General features: G+C 34.3%; 1 protein-coding gene across 1 annotated transcript; it reads left to right on the top strand.

The window, feature by feature from the left end:
* The first annotated feature begins 699 nt into the window (after positions 1-699).
* On the top strand, positions 700-2,983 carry LOC107896809 (uncharacterized). The gene is made up of 4 exons (XM_041078906.1): positions 700-1,033; positions 1,230-1,823; positions 1,917-2,261; positions 2,445-2,983. The coding sequence occupies exons 1-4, from the start codon at positions 896-898 to the stop codon at positions 2,718-2,720; spliced, it is 1,353 nt and encodes a 450-aa protein (XP_040934840.1). The 5' UTR covers positions 700-895; the 3' UTR covers positions 2,721-2,983.
* Positions 2,984-19,698: the final 16,715 nt, after the last annotated feature.

Below are 19,698 nucleotides of genomic sequence, written 5' to 3'. Positions count from 1 at the left end.
ATAGTAGTATTGATGCTTTGTCATCGTATTCCTAAACCCTAAGCAAAATGTAAAATATATAGGAAAAGACCAGACTTTGGTTGGTTTTTGAAAATATTTTCTATTTTCATTGTTTTAAAATAATTTTTATTTTATAATTTTAAAAAATGGAAAAACAAGTTTGGTAAATTGAAATAAAAAATTTATTTTAAAAAATAAAAACACGTTCTCTAATAGAAATAAATTAAAAAATTTACATTTATATGGACTTGAACTAAGTACCATATTTAATATTAAAAAATGTTATTTTTCTTTTAAGTTTACAAGATTTTAAACCAGGATTAATTATCTAAATTTCAAAACTCTTATTTTCATATTTTCCCTTCTAAAAGCAGTTTTAGTGAAAACAATAAAATAACCTTTTTCTTATTTTCTAATTTTCACCTGTTTTATTTTTCAAAAATTTTTCCACTTTTTTAAAAAAAATGAAAATTATCTCTACTTCCTAAAACCAATCGCAAGGCTTTAACTTACCTAATTGTAATTTTCTTATTTATTTATTTATCTAATTCCGGTTTGAGTAAGACTAATCTAACCCCAAATGAAAGAAATTGAGTCGAATGACTGTTCCTAAAATAGGATGTAGAAATGAAATAAAGAAAAAAAATCTATAGGCCCAGCCCTTCTATTATTTGTAGCTTAATTTGGGCCCAAAACGGTCCAACTCCAAAACCTGGAAGATTTTTCGGTTTTGTTTGGTCAAGAAAAAAGTCTCTTCGAAATCCGGTGGAAATTTGATATCTTCGCCGGTAAGCTAACCATCACCCCCTTCACTCCCCCCTTCACTCCTCGGTGAACTCAACCGCCACTAACGGCGCATTTAAGCTAGCACCGTCTCCTTACCTCTATAAAAAAAATGCATTCTTTACAGCGAATATTTGGATTCGGCCTTTGTCGCCTATCGACCACCTCCCGTGTTTCTCGCCAAATTTGTTCTTTAAAGAAGATGAATCCCTCCCGGAAACATATTTCCAGCTCTTCCGATTATTCTTCAGTGAGTTGTCTAGTCTCTAAAGTAATTTTATATTTATACAGATTTTTTATCAAATTTTACTTGTAAAAAGATTGCTAGGATAATTACTGGTTTATTTTATGATTTATCTGTAATGGCTTCTTCTTTTTTCTTGACTGTGTTGATTACTTTGAGTGGAATAATTGAAAATTATTTGGGTTTGTTTTATAAACAACAGTTCACTGCGCAAAACCCTTTTGGCAATGAATCTGCTGCTGAAGAAACAACTCAATCTTCTGGGGCGAAAATTATGAATGAGAAGCAATTTCGGTGTGAAGAAAACTTTCCTCCTTTGTCTGTTAATATTGGTTCCAGTTCTAAAGGTAGGAACTTCAATAAATGGGGAAAAAGGACTGATTCAGGATTGGAACTGAGGCAGGAAGCTGTTAATTCTTCTGAATTTGAAGGAATTACAAATGCTGTCAGCCTGCAGGAAGAACATTCTTTGCTTAATAGAAGCAGAACTGGGATTAATTCGGGATTGCAGTCGAGTCATATGACTGTTAATTTATCTGAACATGAGGACAGTGTAAATGTCCCAAGCCTGCAGGAATATGAACACGAGAGAATTGCGAAAATTGCACGCCATTCTTTGCCTCGCCATTTTGGACAGAAGAAGGTTTATCCTGGTGGTGTTGTAAAAAAATCCGAGGGTTTGCCTGTGGTTGAAAGATTCAATATATGCCTGCCTGGATTTAGAGATATCAAAACGCGAGAAGTCCTAAGACCTGGAATGGTGTTGTTGAAACACTATATCTCCATTCGTGAACAGGTTTTTCCTTGAGGCTTAGTTTTGGTTCGATTTTCTTTCTCGGTTGAAAATTAGATTGATATAAAAATTGTCACTTGTATCTTGATTTTTCAGATTGATATAGTCAAGACTTGTAATACACTTGGCGAAGTCTCTGGGGGATTCTATAGGCCAGGCTACAAAGATGGAGCAAAACTTAGACTTCACATGATGTGTCTGGGAATGAACTGGGATCCTCAGACAAGAAAATACAATAAGCAACATCCCGTTGATTATTGTGAGCCACCTGACATTCCGCTTGGATTTCGTCTTCTGGTTCAAAGAGCAATCAAAGATGCACATTGCCTTATTGAGAAGGAATCTGATATGGTCAATCCAGAAGATATACTTCCTTCAATATCTCCGAACATCTGCATTGCAAACTTCTATTCAATACATGGCCGACTTGGCCTCCATCAGGTCTGTTCTTTTACTCTGGGCTTAAGCATTTGTTAGTTCCAAGAACATACTGCTGGATGTTTTCACCGTGGGTTTGTTGCATAAAATTTGGTCCTAAAGATTTCCAAATAATGTTCAGACATTCTTGGAATTTGTCACCAGCTTTGACAAAGTTTTAAACTTGTACTATGCTTTAAAATGCAGGATCGAGATGAGAGCAGAGAAAGCCTCCGTAAAGGCTTATCGGTTGTCTCTATGTCAATTGGTGATTCTGCTGAATTCCTATATGGGGATGAGAGGGAAGTTGACCAGGCCTCAAAAGTGTTGCTAGAATCAGGGGATGTCCTATTGTTCGGTGGTGAATCTCGAATGGTGTTTCATGGGGTTCCATCCATCGTTCCATTTTCTGCACCTGAGCCTCTTAAATCAAAAACTGGGCTTCGACATGGTCGTCTCAATCTTACCTTCAGACAATTTTGAAAACCTTGAACTATAAACATAACTGTCATTTATACATATTCAACATTAGCATTAAAATCTTCATTGCTTTAGGAGTAATCTGTGTTATCTTGTCCGAATTGTAATACAGAAGCAAAAATATTTATATTATTTCGAAAAGTCCAAACTGTTTGGCCCTCTAAATCTTTAGCTGTTTCTTCCTGTGCTTGCTTTCGGAAGCATTTATGTTACAAGTGTCGAACACTGGTATGTATGTGTCCATAATAGATTCTGTATTTGTTCAATCTTTTCCCAAAACTTGTATGTATTTGAAGAATCCAGAAGATTTTATATAGCTCTGCTGTGCCACATGGAAAGATCATTTAATTGATGCAATTCCATATTGGCAACATTTATAATGTGAAGCATGTCAGAAATAAGATAACTTTTAAAAGAAAAAAAAAACTATATAATATTTGGTGCCACGCAATGAAATGCATCACTGGTTTGGCTCCACGCAAGTTGATTGTCGATTAGATCCACCATAATTGGATTGGGTGGTCCGTGTAATCATGTTTCCAAATCAATCATTATCCTTATTCCTTTGCCCATCACTTTCCGACTGAGGTTTGCTTTTGTTATAGCACCGTCTTTTTGGTAGGTTGTTCTGTCTTTGCCTCTAAATGGGATGCCATTTAGCAAAACTCCAATCTCCCCTATCCAATTTCTGAGTAATTGTTTATTTTGATAAAAGGAAAAAAAAAGGAACACTCATGATTTTAACATACAAAAGATGTCTTACGAAAGCTATATGAAGCAGCTACTTATAAAATAAAATAAAAAAACCCAGAAAAATCATCCTTTTGTCACCTTCGGAAATAAATCTATAGAATCCATAAAATGGATTGAATTTTATTACCCTACTAAATATTTTTTTTAAAAAAGTTTATGAAAGTAATTATAATTTTATCACTACGCAAATAAATCTATACAAAATCCATAGAGCGAAGTAAATTTTTTTATACTCAAAAAGACTTTATAGAAATAATTTAGTGGAAAATTCAGACGTGACATTTATAACATTTATATATGGGGCAACTCAAATGAAACACTCAAATTCAGGGATTGAACCTTTGCCAACAGTATAACACTACCAAATTATTTCTTAGACATATGCATTTTTATTTAAATAACAAAACTATGCATTTTCATATTTTGATATCAAGATATAGAAATAAATCACTCAAATAAAAAAAAACCTATCATTAACATGTTTCTTTAAATATATATTTTTTTAAATTAATTGAAATTATATATCAAATTTATTTGTGGGGAGTTTGGTTCAGGAATTATCTCTTATAATAGGATTATAATAATGCAAAATTATATAGTATGTAAGTTATATTATCATGTTTTATTCATTTCATTAGAGTGTAATATTTGATTATTTAATTGATGGGATATATAATTACCTTAAAAACTCATTTTACTAAAAGTGTTTTTTTACAGATTTTTGTTTGAAAAAAATAAGTTTAATTGCTTTAACATCAATTAGAATATATTGATAAGAAAATGGGGCTCTTCCATTAGATTCTAAAATTTAGCATTCTCATTTTCCTGTACAAACCCTTTTTGTTTAAATGGAATTCATTAATTCATTTCATGAATGAGATCGTACAATTTGAGAAAAACAACAAACACCCGTTGTAGGTGATACAGGACAAGCTCCATCAACACAACAAAAGCTTCGACCTCAACATCAATAGAACATTATGGTACGTTGACAATTAGCTCTATCACAACTCAAGCATGACATATCTAAAGTGATTGCAAGCACTTAATACAATAAGAAAATCAGCTTCGGATGATCCACTGTGACGGGAAAAATCGACAAAAGAACTGAGTATCCAGAAAACTAGAGAGGTCGGAGACAAAACCATACCTAAAATCACTGGTAAAAGCAAGACTACATGCATAAGGAAGATTAAAATGTGCTGCAAGAGCAGATAAAAACTTCTAAAAATGAAGACTTACTAAACAATGGAAAACAAACAAAAATATATATAAGACAACACGGATCCGAATTGACTCATGAAATCATTTATTATTCTCAAATACTCTCACAACATAAACAAATTAAGAAGTTGATGAAAAGACACCCACTTTTCAAGAGAAATTGTTAGTGGTCGATGGAGTTTTAATGAAGATAGGCACTGTTATCTATCTGCCGCAACTTTTGAAGACAACAAAGATACCCAAAAAATAGATTTGCAAACTAAAAAGAAAGAAGGCACATGGTGAGAATTAGAAGAAGAAAGAAAGAGAGGGTTTGTGGGAGGGAAAAAAAGGGGAGCGATAACCAGCCGAAGACTGCATTGTGTCACGGGTTGTGGATCTAAGCCGGTGAAGAATGCGCATAGAATGTCCCATAGAGCTCAATTGATTAAATGGGGCTTATTTGACCCATTTAAATTAGCCCAATTCATGGAACCTATGGAGAATCTTTATCTATTTGAAGCCTTAGTGGCCTAATGAAACACTCCAATAAAACTAGAGTTACCATGGTTAATGTAAATCCTAAAGGATAAAATTGTATAAGTTTAAATCTCTTAGGACTCTCATATTGTAGATAGGAACTAATTTCAGCCACTAATGTAATTCAATCCGTACCGTTAAATTTGGGGGATCTTAACTAAATAGAGGTCTTCCCCCTCGTTTGTAATCACTCAGTTAATCCTTTAAAAGAATTTGCCTTAGGACGTGTGGTTTCCTAGACTAAAGTTCTAAGCCCGTGACAACCACCACTAGATAAAACAAAAGAGAATAAGCACATATCTTAGAGAAAAAAGAATATTTTTCTGTACAACTATAATTTCTATGTATATCTCATAATTTCTGCTATATTCTTAGGTTAGAAAATTTTACTCCTAATGTATTTTAGGATAGAATAAATTAGCTCCTAATTTTTTGGGAGATTGCAGATCTCATGGAATTGACAGAAGTCCACTTCTATTTGTACAAATATTGCACAGCTAAGCCTAGAAAAAATATAATAGAGAAATTCAGTTCTCTTTTTTTTCATGGTGTTAGAGCTTTTACTCTTGGGACCTCTTCTTGTCAGCCTTCATTGTTGAATCCTTTTTTTTGTTTTCAAGTCCTTATTGCCAAGTACAATTTCTAGCCTTCATTGCTGATTTTTTTTCACTAAGCCTTCATTGCCAATTTTTTTTCTTTCAAACCTCTAACATGGCTGAAAATGAAACATCAGAAATTAACTCCAATACCAAATAAGAAGAGACATCAGATATTCCACACATAGGAGATTTGTAGAAAATCCAAGCAGCATATAGGCTCAAAGAAAAAAACTATTTAAAGTGGTCATAATTTGTTCAATCATTTCTCAAAGGAAAGGGCAAAATCAACCACTTTCTTGGAACTGGACCTAAAAATGGTGATCCAAAATTCACTATTTGGGACGAAGAGGACTCTATGGTCATGTCATGGTTGTGGAACTCCATATTACTTGAACTAAGTTCTACTTGTATGTTCCTACCAACAGCTAAAGACATATGGACTACTATTCAACAAACCAATTCAATGGCAGGAAACGTTGCCCTAATCTATGAGATCAAAATAAAAATCTCAACAACTAAACAAGGCAACCTTCTGTTACTTAATATGTTAATATTCTGCAAAATCTATGGCAAGAAATGGATCAATATCAGTGTGTTCAGATGTTCTGTAGTGAAGATACAGCTACCTTTAAAAGCTTTATAAAAATGCTAGAGTTTATGACTGTCTTGCATGTCTGAACATGGAATTCAATCAAGTTAGAGTCCAGATATTGGGAAAAGAAAGATTTCCATCTCTAAATGAGACAGTATACTTGATCCGAGGTGAAGAGAATAGGCAAAAAGTCATGTTGAGCCTAAAACATTAGAAAGGTTAGCAATGATTTCTACAAAGTCAAACAATAGGAAGTAATGATAGGTACTGGGCATACAGAGCCAAATAAAGACATTTTTAGTGTATGAACTACAAAAAACCACATCATACACAAGAATATTGCTTCAAACTATATGGGAAGGAACAAGTCCTTAGTTGTAAAAGAGGATTCAAATGAGGAAAAGCCCACTTAGCTGATGGAGAAGACCAAGCACAAGAAAAGTCCAACCAGGCTGGTATAGGAAAATTCATGGAAGAAGAAATTGAAAAGCTAAGATACCTCCTAAATTCCTTTGAAAAGTCCTCTAGTACGTGTTCATTGGTTCAATTAGGTAAGTACCTTAACTCTTATACTTTAAGTGCCTCAAGCATATCTTCTCTAAGCTCTTGGGTCATCGACCCAAGAGCTACTGACCACATGCCTCACAACCCAATCAGATTTAAAACACACAACCCAAATCCTGGAAATATAAAGATTACTGTTGCAGATGGATCTCTTATAACTGTTGCAGGCTAAAGAATAGTAAATTTATCAAATTATTTGTCCTTAAATAATATGTTGCATGTCTTCAAGTCATTCAGTCTCATATCCATCCATCAAATTACCAAAGATCTAAACTGTAAAGTAACTTTCTATTCGACTCATTGTGTTTTTTAGGATTTGGTTACGGGGAGGACGATTAGACTTGCTAAAATGAAAGATGGGATTTATTACCTTGAGGAAATGAATGGAAACAATAAGAACAACAGTCAGTTACCCCTCAAATGCTCATCAAGTAACCTATCTCCTAATAAAATTAAAATTTGGCTTCATCATTTCCGTCTTGGTCATCCATCTTTTATTCTTAAAAGCATGTTTCCTTCACTTTTTAAGAATAAATGTTAGTAGTTTTTATTGTGATACATGTGAAATTGCTAAACATCATAGACTATCATTCCCATTGAGTAATAAAAGATCTACTAGACCTTTCTCTTTGATACATACTGATATTTTGGGGCCTTGTAGAGTTTCTAGTATTTTTGGAGCAAAATGGTTTATCACATTCATTGATGATTGTACTAGAACTACATTATTATTTCTTATGAAATAAAAATTAGAAGTAAACTGCATTTTTTTAATGTTTCATAAAATGATTTGTACATAATTTGGAAGTTTGATTAAAAAGGTAAGATCTGACAATATAAGAGACTATTTTAATCAAGTTCTCTCATCTTTATTCCAAAAATAGGGTATAATACATGAGTCATATTGTGTAAACACACCCCAACAAAATGGGATTGTTGAATGAAACAACAGATATTTGCTAAATGTGACACTAGCAATTTTGTTTCACTATAAAGTTCCAAAAACCTTTTGGGGAGGCTGTTTTAACTGCATCACATTTGATAAATATAGTACCTTCTAAAGTGCTAAATAATTAGAGTCTCATTGCTTCTCTTTTTATTTTTTACCTTAATTTTAATATCTCTTGGAAATTTTCACCATAAGTGTTTGGTTGTGTTACTTTTGTACATGTTCATGTGCACCAAAGAGGGAAACTTGATCCAAGAGCTTTAAAATATATTTTTGTGGGATACTCAAACATAAAGAAAGGATACAAGTTTTATTGTCATCTACCTTCAAAAAAAAAATTTACCTCCATGAATGTCACAATTGTTAAGAATGAGCCTTACTCTCAAAGTAACAATCCTCATCTCTAGAGGGAGAGTTCTTGGGAAGATAAAGAATTTCTTCTTGATTTTTAAAGTCCTAGACCAAACTTAAAGTCTTTCAAACCTGACCATACACCTAACTCCAAAGAACATGCCAGCAATAAACCTAAACTTGAAAATGAAGGTGAACATGCTAGTAAATAAATTGAACCTAATCCTAGAGCTAAGAAAAAACTTGGTTTCAATCCTACTACACCACTCAAGGTCTACTTAAGAAAGAAAGTTCATATATCTGAACCTATACAAGTCCAAGAATCTGAACCACAATCAGGTACTGAAAATGCTGCACCTTTGTTTGTTCAATCTGACTTTGTTCCTTGTGAATTTAATGATTCAGACCTACCTATTGCTGTTTAAAAAGGAATATGAGAATGCATTAATCATCCAATCTCAAATTTTGTGTCTTTACATAGAATCTCCCCACAACATAAAACTTTTATTACCACAATCAACTCCATTTCAATCCCACAAACACTACAAGAAGCACGTAGAAATAAGAACTGGTTACAAGCTATGAAAGAGGAAATGAATGCCCTAGAAAGAAATAAAACTTGGGAAATTATAAACCTGCCCAAAGGAAAGAAAACAATAGGGTGTAAGTGGGTGTTTACTTTGAAATATAAAGCTGATAGTTTATTAGAAAGTGTTGGATTCAACTTAGTAAACAAAGTTTAAAAAACAACTTAGATGAATGTTTTAGATGTTTGAAAGCTTAAAACCGGAGCAAGAACAAGCAAAAGATGAATGAGCAAAAAGTTTTTCCTCATTACCCGAATAAGTGCATGGTTACAAACATAAATAGAACAAAGTTACATAGAAAGAAAACACAGCTTGCTTGTGCAAGTAACTAAAGGTTTACATCAACAAAATGACAACCTAATTTGACTAGTAAATCAGCTAAGCACACATTTTAACCTTAGCTGATCAAAACATACAATGATTACACCATAGACTAACAAAAGTCAACTAGAAGGACAAGGCTTGTCGAATTGCACAACGGATTCCAACATGCTTCAGCCGAGTTTCTGGTTTCATGCATGCAACGTAAGTTTGCATGGATTCTTCAACTTGCTGCTGTCGTTGCCACCTTTTAAACACTCCTCCTTGGCTACAAAGCAGCAAACTCCGATTTTCTTCTTCAAATATTCAAACCTTGAAGCAGCCAATGGTTTGGTTAATAGATCAGCAAGTTGATCTTTTGAGCAGCAGTGAACTAAGCTTATCTCCTTGGACATTTCAGCTTCTCTCACAAAATGATATCTAATTTTAAAATGCTTGGTCTTACCATGAAAAACCGGATTCTTGGCAATGGCTACAGCCAATTGGTTGTCAACCTTAATCACAGTTGCCTCCTTTGGATCAGCATTCAGATCACACAATATTTTCCTAAGCCAAATGGCTTGATTTACAGCAGAAGCAGCTGCGATGTATTCTGCCTCAGCAGTGGATTGAGCCACTGTCTGTTGCTTCTTCGAGCTCCAGCAGAAGACACTTGAGCCAAGGGTGAAGAAGTAGCCTGATGTGCTCTTCAAGTCATCAACAGAACCAGCCCAATCACTGTCTGAATATCCCACTAGTCTCAGCTCCTCAGTTCTTTCAAACTTCACTCCACAACTCAGAGTCCCTTTGACATACCTTAGGACCCTTTTTGCTGCTTTAAAATGTGCAACTGTGCAGCAATGCATGAATCTCGATAGAAGACCAACAGCATGCATGATGCCTGGTCTAGTTGCAGTCAAATAGAGCAGGCAGCCAATCAAGCTTCTGTAATTCTTTTCATCCACTCGATCTTCATCTCCTAGGCTGGTGAGTTTTTCTCCTAAAGCCACAGGAGTGCTAGCAGGCTTGCAGTTTGTCATGCAAAACCTACTCAAAACCTTCGATGCGAATGCCTTCTGGCCTATGAAAATACCTTGTTCATTTTGTTTCACTTCCATGCCAAGGAAGTATGTCATTAATCCAAGGTCAGTCATCTCAAACACAGTTTGCATTTACTTCTTAAAGGTTTCAATTTCCTCCCTTTTGCAGCCAGTGACCAGTAAATCATCAACATACAATGAAACAATTAGCAAAGTTTTATTACCTTCCTTCTTAACATAGAGAGTGGGCTCACTGGTGCTCTTTGTGAACCCGAGCCTTGTCAGGTAGGTATCCATTCGATCGTAGCAGGTCCTTGGAGCTTGCTTGAGACCATACAGGGCCTTTTTGAGCTTGTAAACCTTCTCTTCTTCTCCTTGAACTTCAAAGCCTTCAGGTTGATCTATGAAGATTTCTTCCATGAGAAATCCATTTAAAAAGGCTGATTTGACATCCAGTTGATGCACCTGCCACTGTTTCTGGGCTGCTAAGGCAAACAACATTCTTATAGTGTCCAGCCTTGCAACAGGAGCAAATGTTTCAAAGAAATTGACTCCCTGCTGTTGGCTATACCCTTTCACAACTAATCTGGCTTTGTGTCTGTTCAGTGATCCATCTGCATTATTCTTGATCTTGAACACCCATTTAACTCCAATGATCTTCCTACCTTCTGGTCTATCAACCAGCTCCCAGGTTTCATTCTTTTGAATCATCCTTAGTTCAGCTTCCATAGCCTCTTGCCAGCATTTCTCTTTCGAGGCTTCAGCATAGGAGGACGGCTCAACCATGGTCACAGCACATCTTTCATAGATGTCTGCCAATGTTCTGGTGCCCCTAACAGGCATATCATCAAAATCATCCATAGCTTCATTTTCAACTTCAGCATGTTGGTGATCAAGGTCCTGCAAGTCTTCTTCAGTTAAGCTTGCATCTGTCCCATTCCACTTCCAACAGCTTCCTTCATTGAACTTGACATCTCTGCTTACAATAACCTTTTTTGTTGATGGATCAAAGATCCTATAACCCTTCTTCACACTGCTGTAGCCTACAAATACCCCTGGCACAGACTTTCTTTCCAGCTTGGTTCTCTTCTCTGCTGGCACAAGTGCATAGCATAAGCATCCAAACACTTTCAAGTGTGACACGATTGGTTTCTGCCCGAACCAGGCCTCAAAGGGTGTTTTACCTATGACTGCTTTAGTTGGTAGTCTATTTAGTAAGTAGACAGATGTGTTTACTGCCTCAGCCCAGAAGTTGTTTGGCATTTTGGCCTCAAACAGTAGGCATCTGGCCATATCAAGAACAGTCCTGTTTTTCCTCTCACAAACACCATTTTGCTGTGGTGTGTAGACAGTGGTCAGTTGGTGTAGGATGCCAGCATCATCACAAATCTTCTGGAACCTCTGAGACACATACTCGGCTCCATTGTCTGACCTTAGGCTCTTGAGTTTGCTGTTGGCTTGGTTTTCAGCCAAAGCCTTGAACTTGAGAAAGAAGTCAGTGACATCTGACTTTTGTTTCAAGAAGGTTACCCAACAAAACCTGGTGCAGTCATCAATGAACAAGGCAAAAAACTTGCAGCCATTTAGTGAGCTGGTCTTCATAGGTCCACAGATGTCAGTGTGAACCAACTAAAGTTTCTCTTGGGCTCTCCATGCCTTGTTGACTGGAAAGGGCAGTCTGGTTAGCTTGCCAAGCTGACAGACTTCACACACCTCTTTGTTTGGCTCGAACTTAACCATATCTTCAGCCAAATTCAGTTTTTGCATTTGCCCGAGTGAGTTGTAGTTCACATGCCCCATTCTTTTGTGCCACAAACTTGCCTCATTAGTCTGAGCTGCATATGCTCTTGCTTGCAACTGATTTACATCCACATTGAAGGTTCTATCTTGCATAGCTACTTTTGCCAACACCTGGTCAGTAGCATCTTTGATTGTGCAGATTTTGCCTTCAAACAGGAGAGAGTACCCTTTCTCCAGTAGCTGACCATCACTTAACAAATTTTGGTCAATGTCAGGTACATAAAGAACTTCTGAAATGGTTTTAATACCTGACTTGGTGCAAATCACTGCTTTGCCTTTGCCTTTAGCCTTAAGAAGCTCACCATTTCCAATTCTAACATTGGATTCAAATGAGGTGTCAAGCTCCTTGAACATGCTTTCCTCTGAGGCCATATGATGAGTGCATCCACTATCGATCAGCCAAATCTTGCTGACTTTGCTTGAGCTTGCAAAGCAGGAGGCTGTGAAGACATGTTCTTCCTGTGCCTTGATGTCTTCAGCTACTTGAGCCTGATTATGATTCTGTGACTGAGCTTTTGGTTTGTTCTTACACACTTTCTCAATGTGACCAAGCTGTTTGCAGCCTCTACACTGAATGTCAGGCCTGTACCAGCAATATTTCTCAAGGTGAGTTGTTCTTTTGCAATGAGCACAGGGTGGAAACTTCTTCTTGGCAGCTTCCTTCTTTCCTATTTCTTTCTTTTCTGACATAGGCTTCTTGCCTTTGTGATTCGAGCTGAAGCTTGAGCTCTCTCTACTCCTAGCTTGAAAAGCTCCCTCAGAATACTCCTCCATTCTGTTTGCTCTTCTTTGCTCTTGAGCATAGAGAGCATTTATCAGTTCTGTCAAGGGAATGGCAGATAAGTCCCTCGAATCCTCCAGGGAAGAAATCTTGGATTCATACTTCTCTGGCAAGGTTGTTATGATTTTCTCCACTACCCTCTGATCACTAAAGTCATCTCCAAGCAGTCTTATGTTGTTGACAGTAGACATTATTCTGTCAGCATACTGCTTGATGGTTTCTGAGTCTTTCATTCTCAGATTCTCAAAGTCCCTTCTCAAGTTAATGAGTTGTTGCTGCCTGGTTTTGTCTGAGCCTTGAAACTCTTCCTTGAGTTTGTCCCAGGCCTCCTTTGGTGTGTCGCAGGCCATTATCCTTGTGAAGATAGCATCTGAAACTCCACTTTGAAGGCATGACATGGCCTTGTACTTCTTTGCACAGTCTTCATTATACTGCCTTATCTGAGCTATCGTGGGATTAGCTCTTAAGGGTGGTGGTTCAGTGTCATTTTGGACAACATTCCACAGGTCATGTGCCTGTAGATATGTTTTCATTTTGACAGCCCATATATTGTAGCTTTCACCAGCAAACACGGGTGGAGGTGGTGGTGAGAAGCTCATCTTCACGCAGCTTCCAAAACTCTGAGCAACAAAGATAGTTCCTGCTTCTTTTCTTTCAAACACTCAGTACACAACAAGAGGCCCTCAAAGACAACAGGCTCTCGATACCATTTGTTGGATTCAACTTAGCAAACAAAGTTTAAAAAACAACTTAGATGAATGTTTTAGATGTTTGAAAGCTTAAAACCGGAGCAAGAACAAGCAAAAGATGAATGAGCAAAAAGTTTTTCCTCATTACCCGAATAAGTGCATGGTTACAAACATAAATAGAACAAAGTTACATAGAAAGAAAACACAGCTTGCTTGTGCAAGTAACTAAAGGTTTACATCAACAAAATGACAACCTAATTTGACTAGTAAATCAGCTAAGCACACATTTTAACCTTAGCTGATCAAAACATACAATGATTACACCATAGACTAACAAAAGTCAACTAGAAGGACAAGGCTTGTCGAATTGCACAACGAATTCCAACATGCTTCAGCCGAGTTTCTGGTTTCATGCATGCAACGTAAGTTTGCATGGATTCTTCAACTTGCTGCTGTCGTTACCACCTTTTAAACAGAAATGCATAAAGCTGATTGGTCGCAAAAGGATATATACAGACATATAAGGTAAATCACCAAGAGACCTTTGCAGTCGTAGCAAAAATGAATATTGTGGGTGTTCTTTTATCTTTAACTGCTAACTTTGGTTGGTGTTTACAACAATTTGATATTAAGAATGTGTTCTTACATGGGGAGTTAGAAGAAGAAGTGTACATGGAACTTCCACTGAGTTTCAATGAATTTTTTTTAAAAGAAAGTGTGTAGGTTAAAGAAAGCTTTATATGGATTAAAGCAATCGTCGAAAAATTTGCTAAAGTGATGCTAGCAATGTGGAACAAACAAAGTCAATGAGATCTTACCTTGTTTATAGAACATTCAAAAGGAGGAGTTAGATCCCTACTTGTATATATAGATGACATCATCATCACTGGGAATGGTCAAATTGAAAGAGAAACACTCAAAAAGTGCTTAGCAAAGGAGTTAAAATTAAAGAACTAGAGGGCTGAAGTATTTTTTAGGAATTGAAGTGGCATACCCAAGAAATTGCATCTTTATTTTCCAACAAAAGTATGTCCTAAACTAGCTTAAAGAAACATGCAATCTTGGATGAAAGGCAACAAGCACACACATTGAGCCTAACTTGAGATTGAGTGAAGAAAAGGATTATGGAATCGTATATAAGGGAAGATATCATCGGTTGGTTGGGAAACTGATATACTGGTCCCATACAAGGCCAAACATAACATTTTTCGTAAGATTAGTAAGTCAATTCATGCATAATCTAAGAGAGAAACACTTGCAGGCTATCAACAAAATTTTTTCCTATCTCAAAGGAACATCGGGTAAAGGAATCTTGTTCAAGAAAAATGAAGGATTGCTCATAGAGGCATATACTAGTGTTGATTATGCAGGTTCTGTTGTAGATCATGATCAACTTCAGAATATTGTACATTTCTTGGTGGGAACCTAATAACATAAAGGAGTAAGAAGTAATCGGTTGTTGCAAGATCAAGTGTTGAAGTAGAGTTCAGAGCTATAACTCATGGATTTTGTGAATTGAGGTGGCTTAAAATAATACTTGATAACTTTAAAATCAAGTGGGAAGGACCTATAAAACTCTATTGCGACAAGTCTTCCATCGGAATTGCACATAATCTAGTGCAACATGATCTCACAAAGCACATCGAAGTAGATAGACACCTTATTAAAGAAAAGCTGGACAGCGACATGATTTGCACTCCATATATATCATCAAGTAATCAATTGGCAGATGTATTAACTAAGGGAATGCCTACTTTCAACTTTGAAGACATTACATGCAAGATGGGAATGGAAAATATCTATTCACCATCTTGAAGGAAAGTGTTGAAAAATCTAAAATATATATATTTTTTGTACAGCTATAATTTCTATGTATATCCCATGATTTCTGCTATATTCTTAAGTTAGAATAATTTACTTTTAACATGTTTTAGGATAGAATAAATTAACTCCTACTTTTGTGGGAGATTATAGATCTCATGAAATTGACAAAAGTCCACTTCCATTTCTATAAATATTGTACAGGCTAAGCCTAGAAAAAATATAATAGAGCAATCCAAAATATTTTTGAGATACAAATATTTTACTTCATATACCAAAATCTTACATTTAATATAATAATTAATATATTATTTTTTCTTCAATTGCAAAAGTGATACTATTGTTTTAATACTATTTTCTTGCATTACTACATATAATTTTCTTTTAATATATTTTAGATTAATACTGAAAAAATATTTTAGATAACTTCGAAATTTGGTTAACATACTATTTATATTAGGGATACATCTTAAAATTATACATAAATTTTGGTTTAATATGCAATTTTATACACGAATTATTATTTTGTGTCATTTTATACATGAAATTTTGATTTGACCAATTCCCACAAATTATTAACATAATTATTGATATAACATCATTTCATGTTTTTATATTGCATACACAAGTAATATTTATGCAATATAAAAATCAATTGATGTATTTATTCTTTAAATGTGTATGATAGAATCAAAATTAACATTTCATGTATACATTTGAACCACATTTGAAGTTTCATGTGTATAATTATATCAAATCACAATTCATGTATCAAGTTGTATATTTAAAACAATATTCATGTATAATTTTGAGATTTATAAGGATAAATGTAACGACCCAATAGCCGGGTGATCGAAAATGTGTATTTTTTGGTCTCCATTTTCGACAAAGGGATTCGTAAATATTTATTAAAAATATTTACAAAGTTAGTTGTGTGATTAATTAGATTTTGGTTAGGGAATTAGCTTGAATTAAGATTAATTAGGTGTAAGGACTAAATTGAATAAAGGATGAAAACTTAATTATAGGATAGAGAAAAGTCAAGGAACTAAATTAGAATTAAGCCATAAGTGACAAATGTGTGGTAATAGTGAAAATACATGTGGTAAAATAAAAATACGTATATTAATTAAGTATTTTCTTATTATTTAAGTAAATGATATTATATTATATTATATTATATTATATTATATTATATTATATTATATTATATTATATTATATTATATTATATTATATTATATTATATTATATTATGTAACATAAAATAAAATAAAGTAAATTAAACAAATAAAGAAAGAAAAGAATAGAAAAAGAACAAAGCATTGGAACGAAACAGAGAAGGAGAAAGGAGAAAGAAAAGAAAAAAAAATTAGGGTTTGGTAAGTCAATTTAGCTTCTTTTCTTGTAATTTTTGAGTTTTTAGAATTCTAGAATCAAATACTACTTGATTTATGTTAAAATTTTGAAAATTAGTGAATTTTTAGATGTTAATCATGTTGAATAATTTGAAGTATTAAGGTTTAAATTGATAAATTTTTAAGTTAGAAATGGAAAGGGATTAAACTATGAAATAAATTATAGGTTTTGAAGTAATAGAGACTAAATTGAGAGAATTCGAAATTAGGATTTATGGTGAATTTAGGGAGTTGAAATTAGATTAAAGTGGAAATTAAATGAAATATGAAATTATTTTTGTAATAAAAAGAGTTAGTTTAAATTAAGGACTAAATTGGAATTTAGATAAAAGTTAAGTATAATTTAAATATTCAATGTGAAATTGTGTGTATTGATAAATTTTAATTGTTCCGATTTCTATAGCTAACGTTGTGCCGGAGACCTTGGCTAAGAAAGGAAAAGAGAAAATCGACGAAAAGTGATTTGGAAATTACGGTTTGTATTTCTATAATTCGAAGCTAATTATTAATTGTTGTATTTATTGTTATATTTATAGTAAGTGAAATTGAGGTGAGGATTGTGTAGGGGTGTTCAATCGGTTAACCGATCCAAAATAACATTAACCGAATTAATCGACCCTTCAAAATTTTTAACCGTTAACCAAACCGAAATTTTTTCTGTTAATTCGATCGGTTATCCGAATTAACCGAAAATTATATGTTTTTTTAATTTTTGGTTAAAATAAGTATAAAATTAACCGAATCAACCGAATTACCCGAATTACCCAAATTAACTGAATTAACCGAATTAACCGAATTATTTGTATAAAATTTTATGTTTTTTATTTTTATTTTTAGTTTTAGTTTTAGTTTTAGATTTTTATTTTTATTTATTAAATTATTTGTAATTTTTATGATTGGGTTGGGTAATTGGGTTGGGTTGGGTACTTGGGTTAATATATATTAGATTGGGTATTTGGGTTTATGTTGGATTGGGTTTGAGTGAATAGTGGGCTATTTATATATTATAATTTTATTTATTAATTTTTTCGATTAAACAGAAAAAATTTGGTTAACCGACCGGTTTTGAACCGAATTAACTGTTAACCAAAAACTCAAAAAATTATTAACCGACCTCCGACCAAATTAATTCAGTTAACCGACCAATTAATCGAATTCGATCGGTTAGCCAAATTTTTTCGGTTTTACCCGAATTTTGCACACCCCTAGTATTGTGGTATTGAATTGAATTGAATTATGAATATATGTGATTATTTGAATTGAAATGTGTATTGATTGAAAATTGAGAAATTGAAATTGAAACCCTTTTAACTGTATCGGGCTGAGTTGGATATAGTTGGCGTGCCATAGGATTAGAAGTGTTTAGGGATACTTCAACCATGAGTCGATGAGACACTAGGTGTCATATTATTACTTCGAATAAATTCGATGAGGTATTGGGTACCAATTTACTTCGGCAAGGCCGATGAGACACTGGGTGTCACTATATTACTTCGAATTATCCGATGAGGCACTGGGTGTCATACTGGTGTGTTTTGGTTGGATCCGTATATCCGCAAAAGTCCGAGTCCTGTTAATAGGGGTAAATAAATGAATTGACAATATGAAAGATATTGGATGATTTTAAACATGAAATGATTGAGATATTGAATTGAGTTATAGAATTGAAATGTACGGACTAATGGGTTCATAAAATGGGTATGGATATAGTGACATGATATGTGTATTCTATTGAGAATAACTATTTGAATAACAATTATGAAATTCAAATAGTAAGAGATGAGAATTGAAAGTGTTATAAATGATATGTTATGAAATTGATTATTTGTTTAAATGACTTTTGTTATGTGTATTTATATATATAAATACTTGTTAATAAGTATTCAGATTATAGAAATACCACTGAGTTTATACTCAGCGTACGGTTTGTTTCCGTGCGTAGGTTAGGTCAAAGTCAGATTGTTGAATCAGTATCCAAGCCAATCCCGAACTCAAAGTGGTGAAATATATTTCTTTTTAGTAATGACATGTACCTAGGCTATTTATGTAAATCATTTTGGGAAATGATCATAAATGATGTTATAATATGAAATTGTTTGAGTACATATGAATTTATGTGTGATGTTTTAATACTATCAAATGGTATGTTTTGGTTTGAATTAGTGTGAAAATAGAATTGGTTTAAATAGTATACTATTAGATTGATTTGGATAATATATGTGAAGTATTTATGAATGAACATTGGTTAGCTTAATTAAGTTGATTATTTAGCATGATTTGGATGTATTTGATTGTGTTTTAGATCGATTGAAAAATTTGTTGTTGAATTGCTTGTGGTTTAAGTTTGCAGAGTTGGTAAAACTTGATGAAAAAGGCTTATTTTGAATCCACACGGGCGTGTAACCAGACCGTGTGAGACACACAACTTACACATGGGCGTGTGGTTAGGCCGTGTGTCCCCTACATCTTTTAAATTTAAAATAGAATGCTCAGATGTTACCACACAGGCAGAGATACGGGTGTGTGTCTCAGTCATGTGAAGCACAAGGGCGTGTGGTTTGGTCGTGTGAGGTAAGTCAGGGAGTTACACGGGTTAGGACACGGCTTGAAGCACGGGCATGTTATAAGGTCACATGGGCGTGTCCCTTGACTACACAGGCGTGTGTGCCCTATACCTAGGAAAATTTTTGAAATTTCGCAAAAAATTCTCTGAGTTTTCGACTAAGTCTCGATTTGTTTCTAACACATGAATTGGGCCTCGAGGGCTCAATAAAGGGACATTATGATTAAATTATGATGTGTATATTGTAATATTATATGATTGTTCGTATTTGTTTTGAAATGTTCGATAATTCTTCGTAATCCTATTGCGGCAACAAATTAGGGTTAAGGGGTGTTACATTTAGTGGTATCAGGGCTATTTAGATTTAGTCGATTCTCAGATTAAATTGAGCTCAAAATTTAGTTTAAAAGGTACATGCCATAATTGAGTCGA

Source organism: Gossypium hirsutum, chromosome A10 (assembly GCF_007990345.1).
Source record: "Gossypium hirsutum isolate 1008001.06 chromosome A10, Gossypium_hirsutum_v2.1, whole genome shotgun sequence".
Lineage (NCBI taxonomy): Eukaryota > Viridiplantae > Streptophyta > Magnoliopsida > Malvales > Malvaceae > Gossypium > Gossypium hirsutum.
This window is presented reverse-complemented; position numbering and strand designations above follow the sequence as displayed.

Excerpts from the sequence above, each read along its gene's own strand:
- LOC107896809 (XM_041078906.1), top strand. The coding sequence starts at position 896 with ATGCATTCTTTACAGCGAATATTTGGATTCGGCCTTTGTCGCCTATCG. Across the intron at positions 1,034-1,229 it reads GCTCTTCCGATTATTCTTCA|TTCACTGCGCAAAACCCTTT; the intron begins GTGAGTTGTCTA and ends TATAAACAACAG. Across the intron at positions 2,262-2,444 it reads GCCGACTTGGCCTCCATCAG|GATCGAGATGAGAGCAGAGA; the intron begins GTCTGTTCTTTT and ends TTTAAAATGCAG.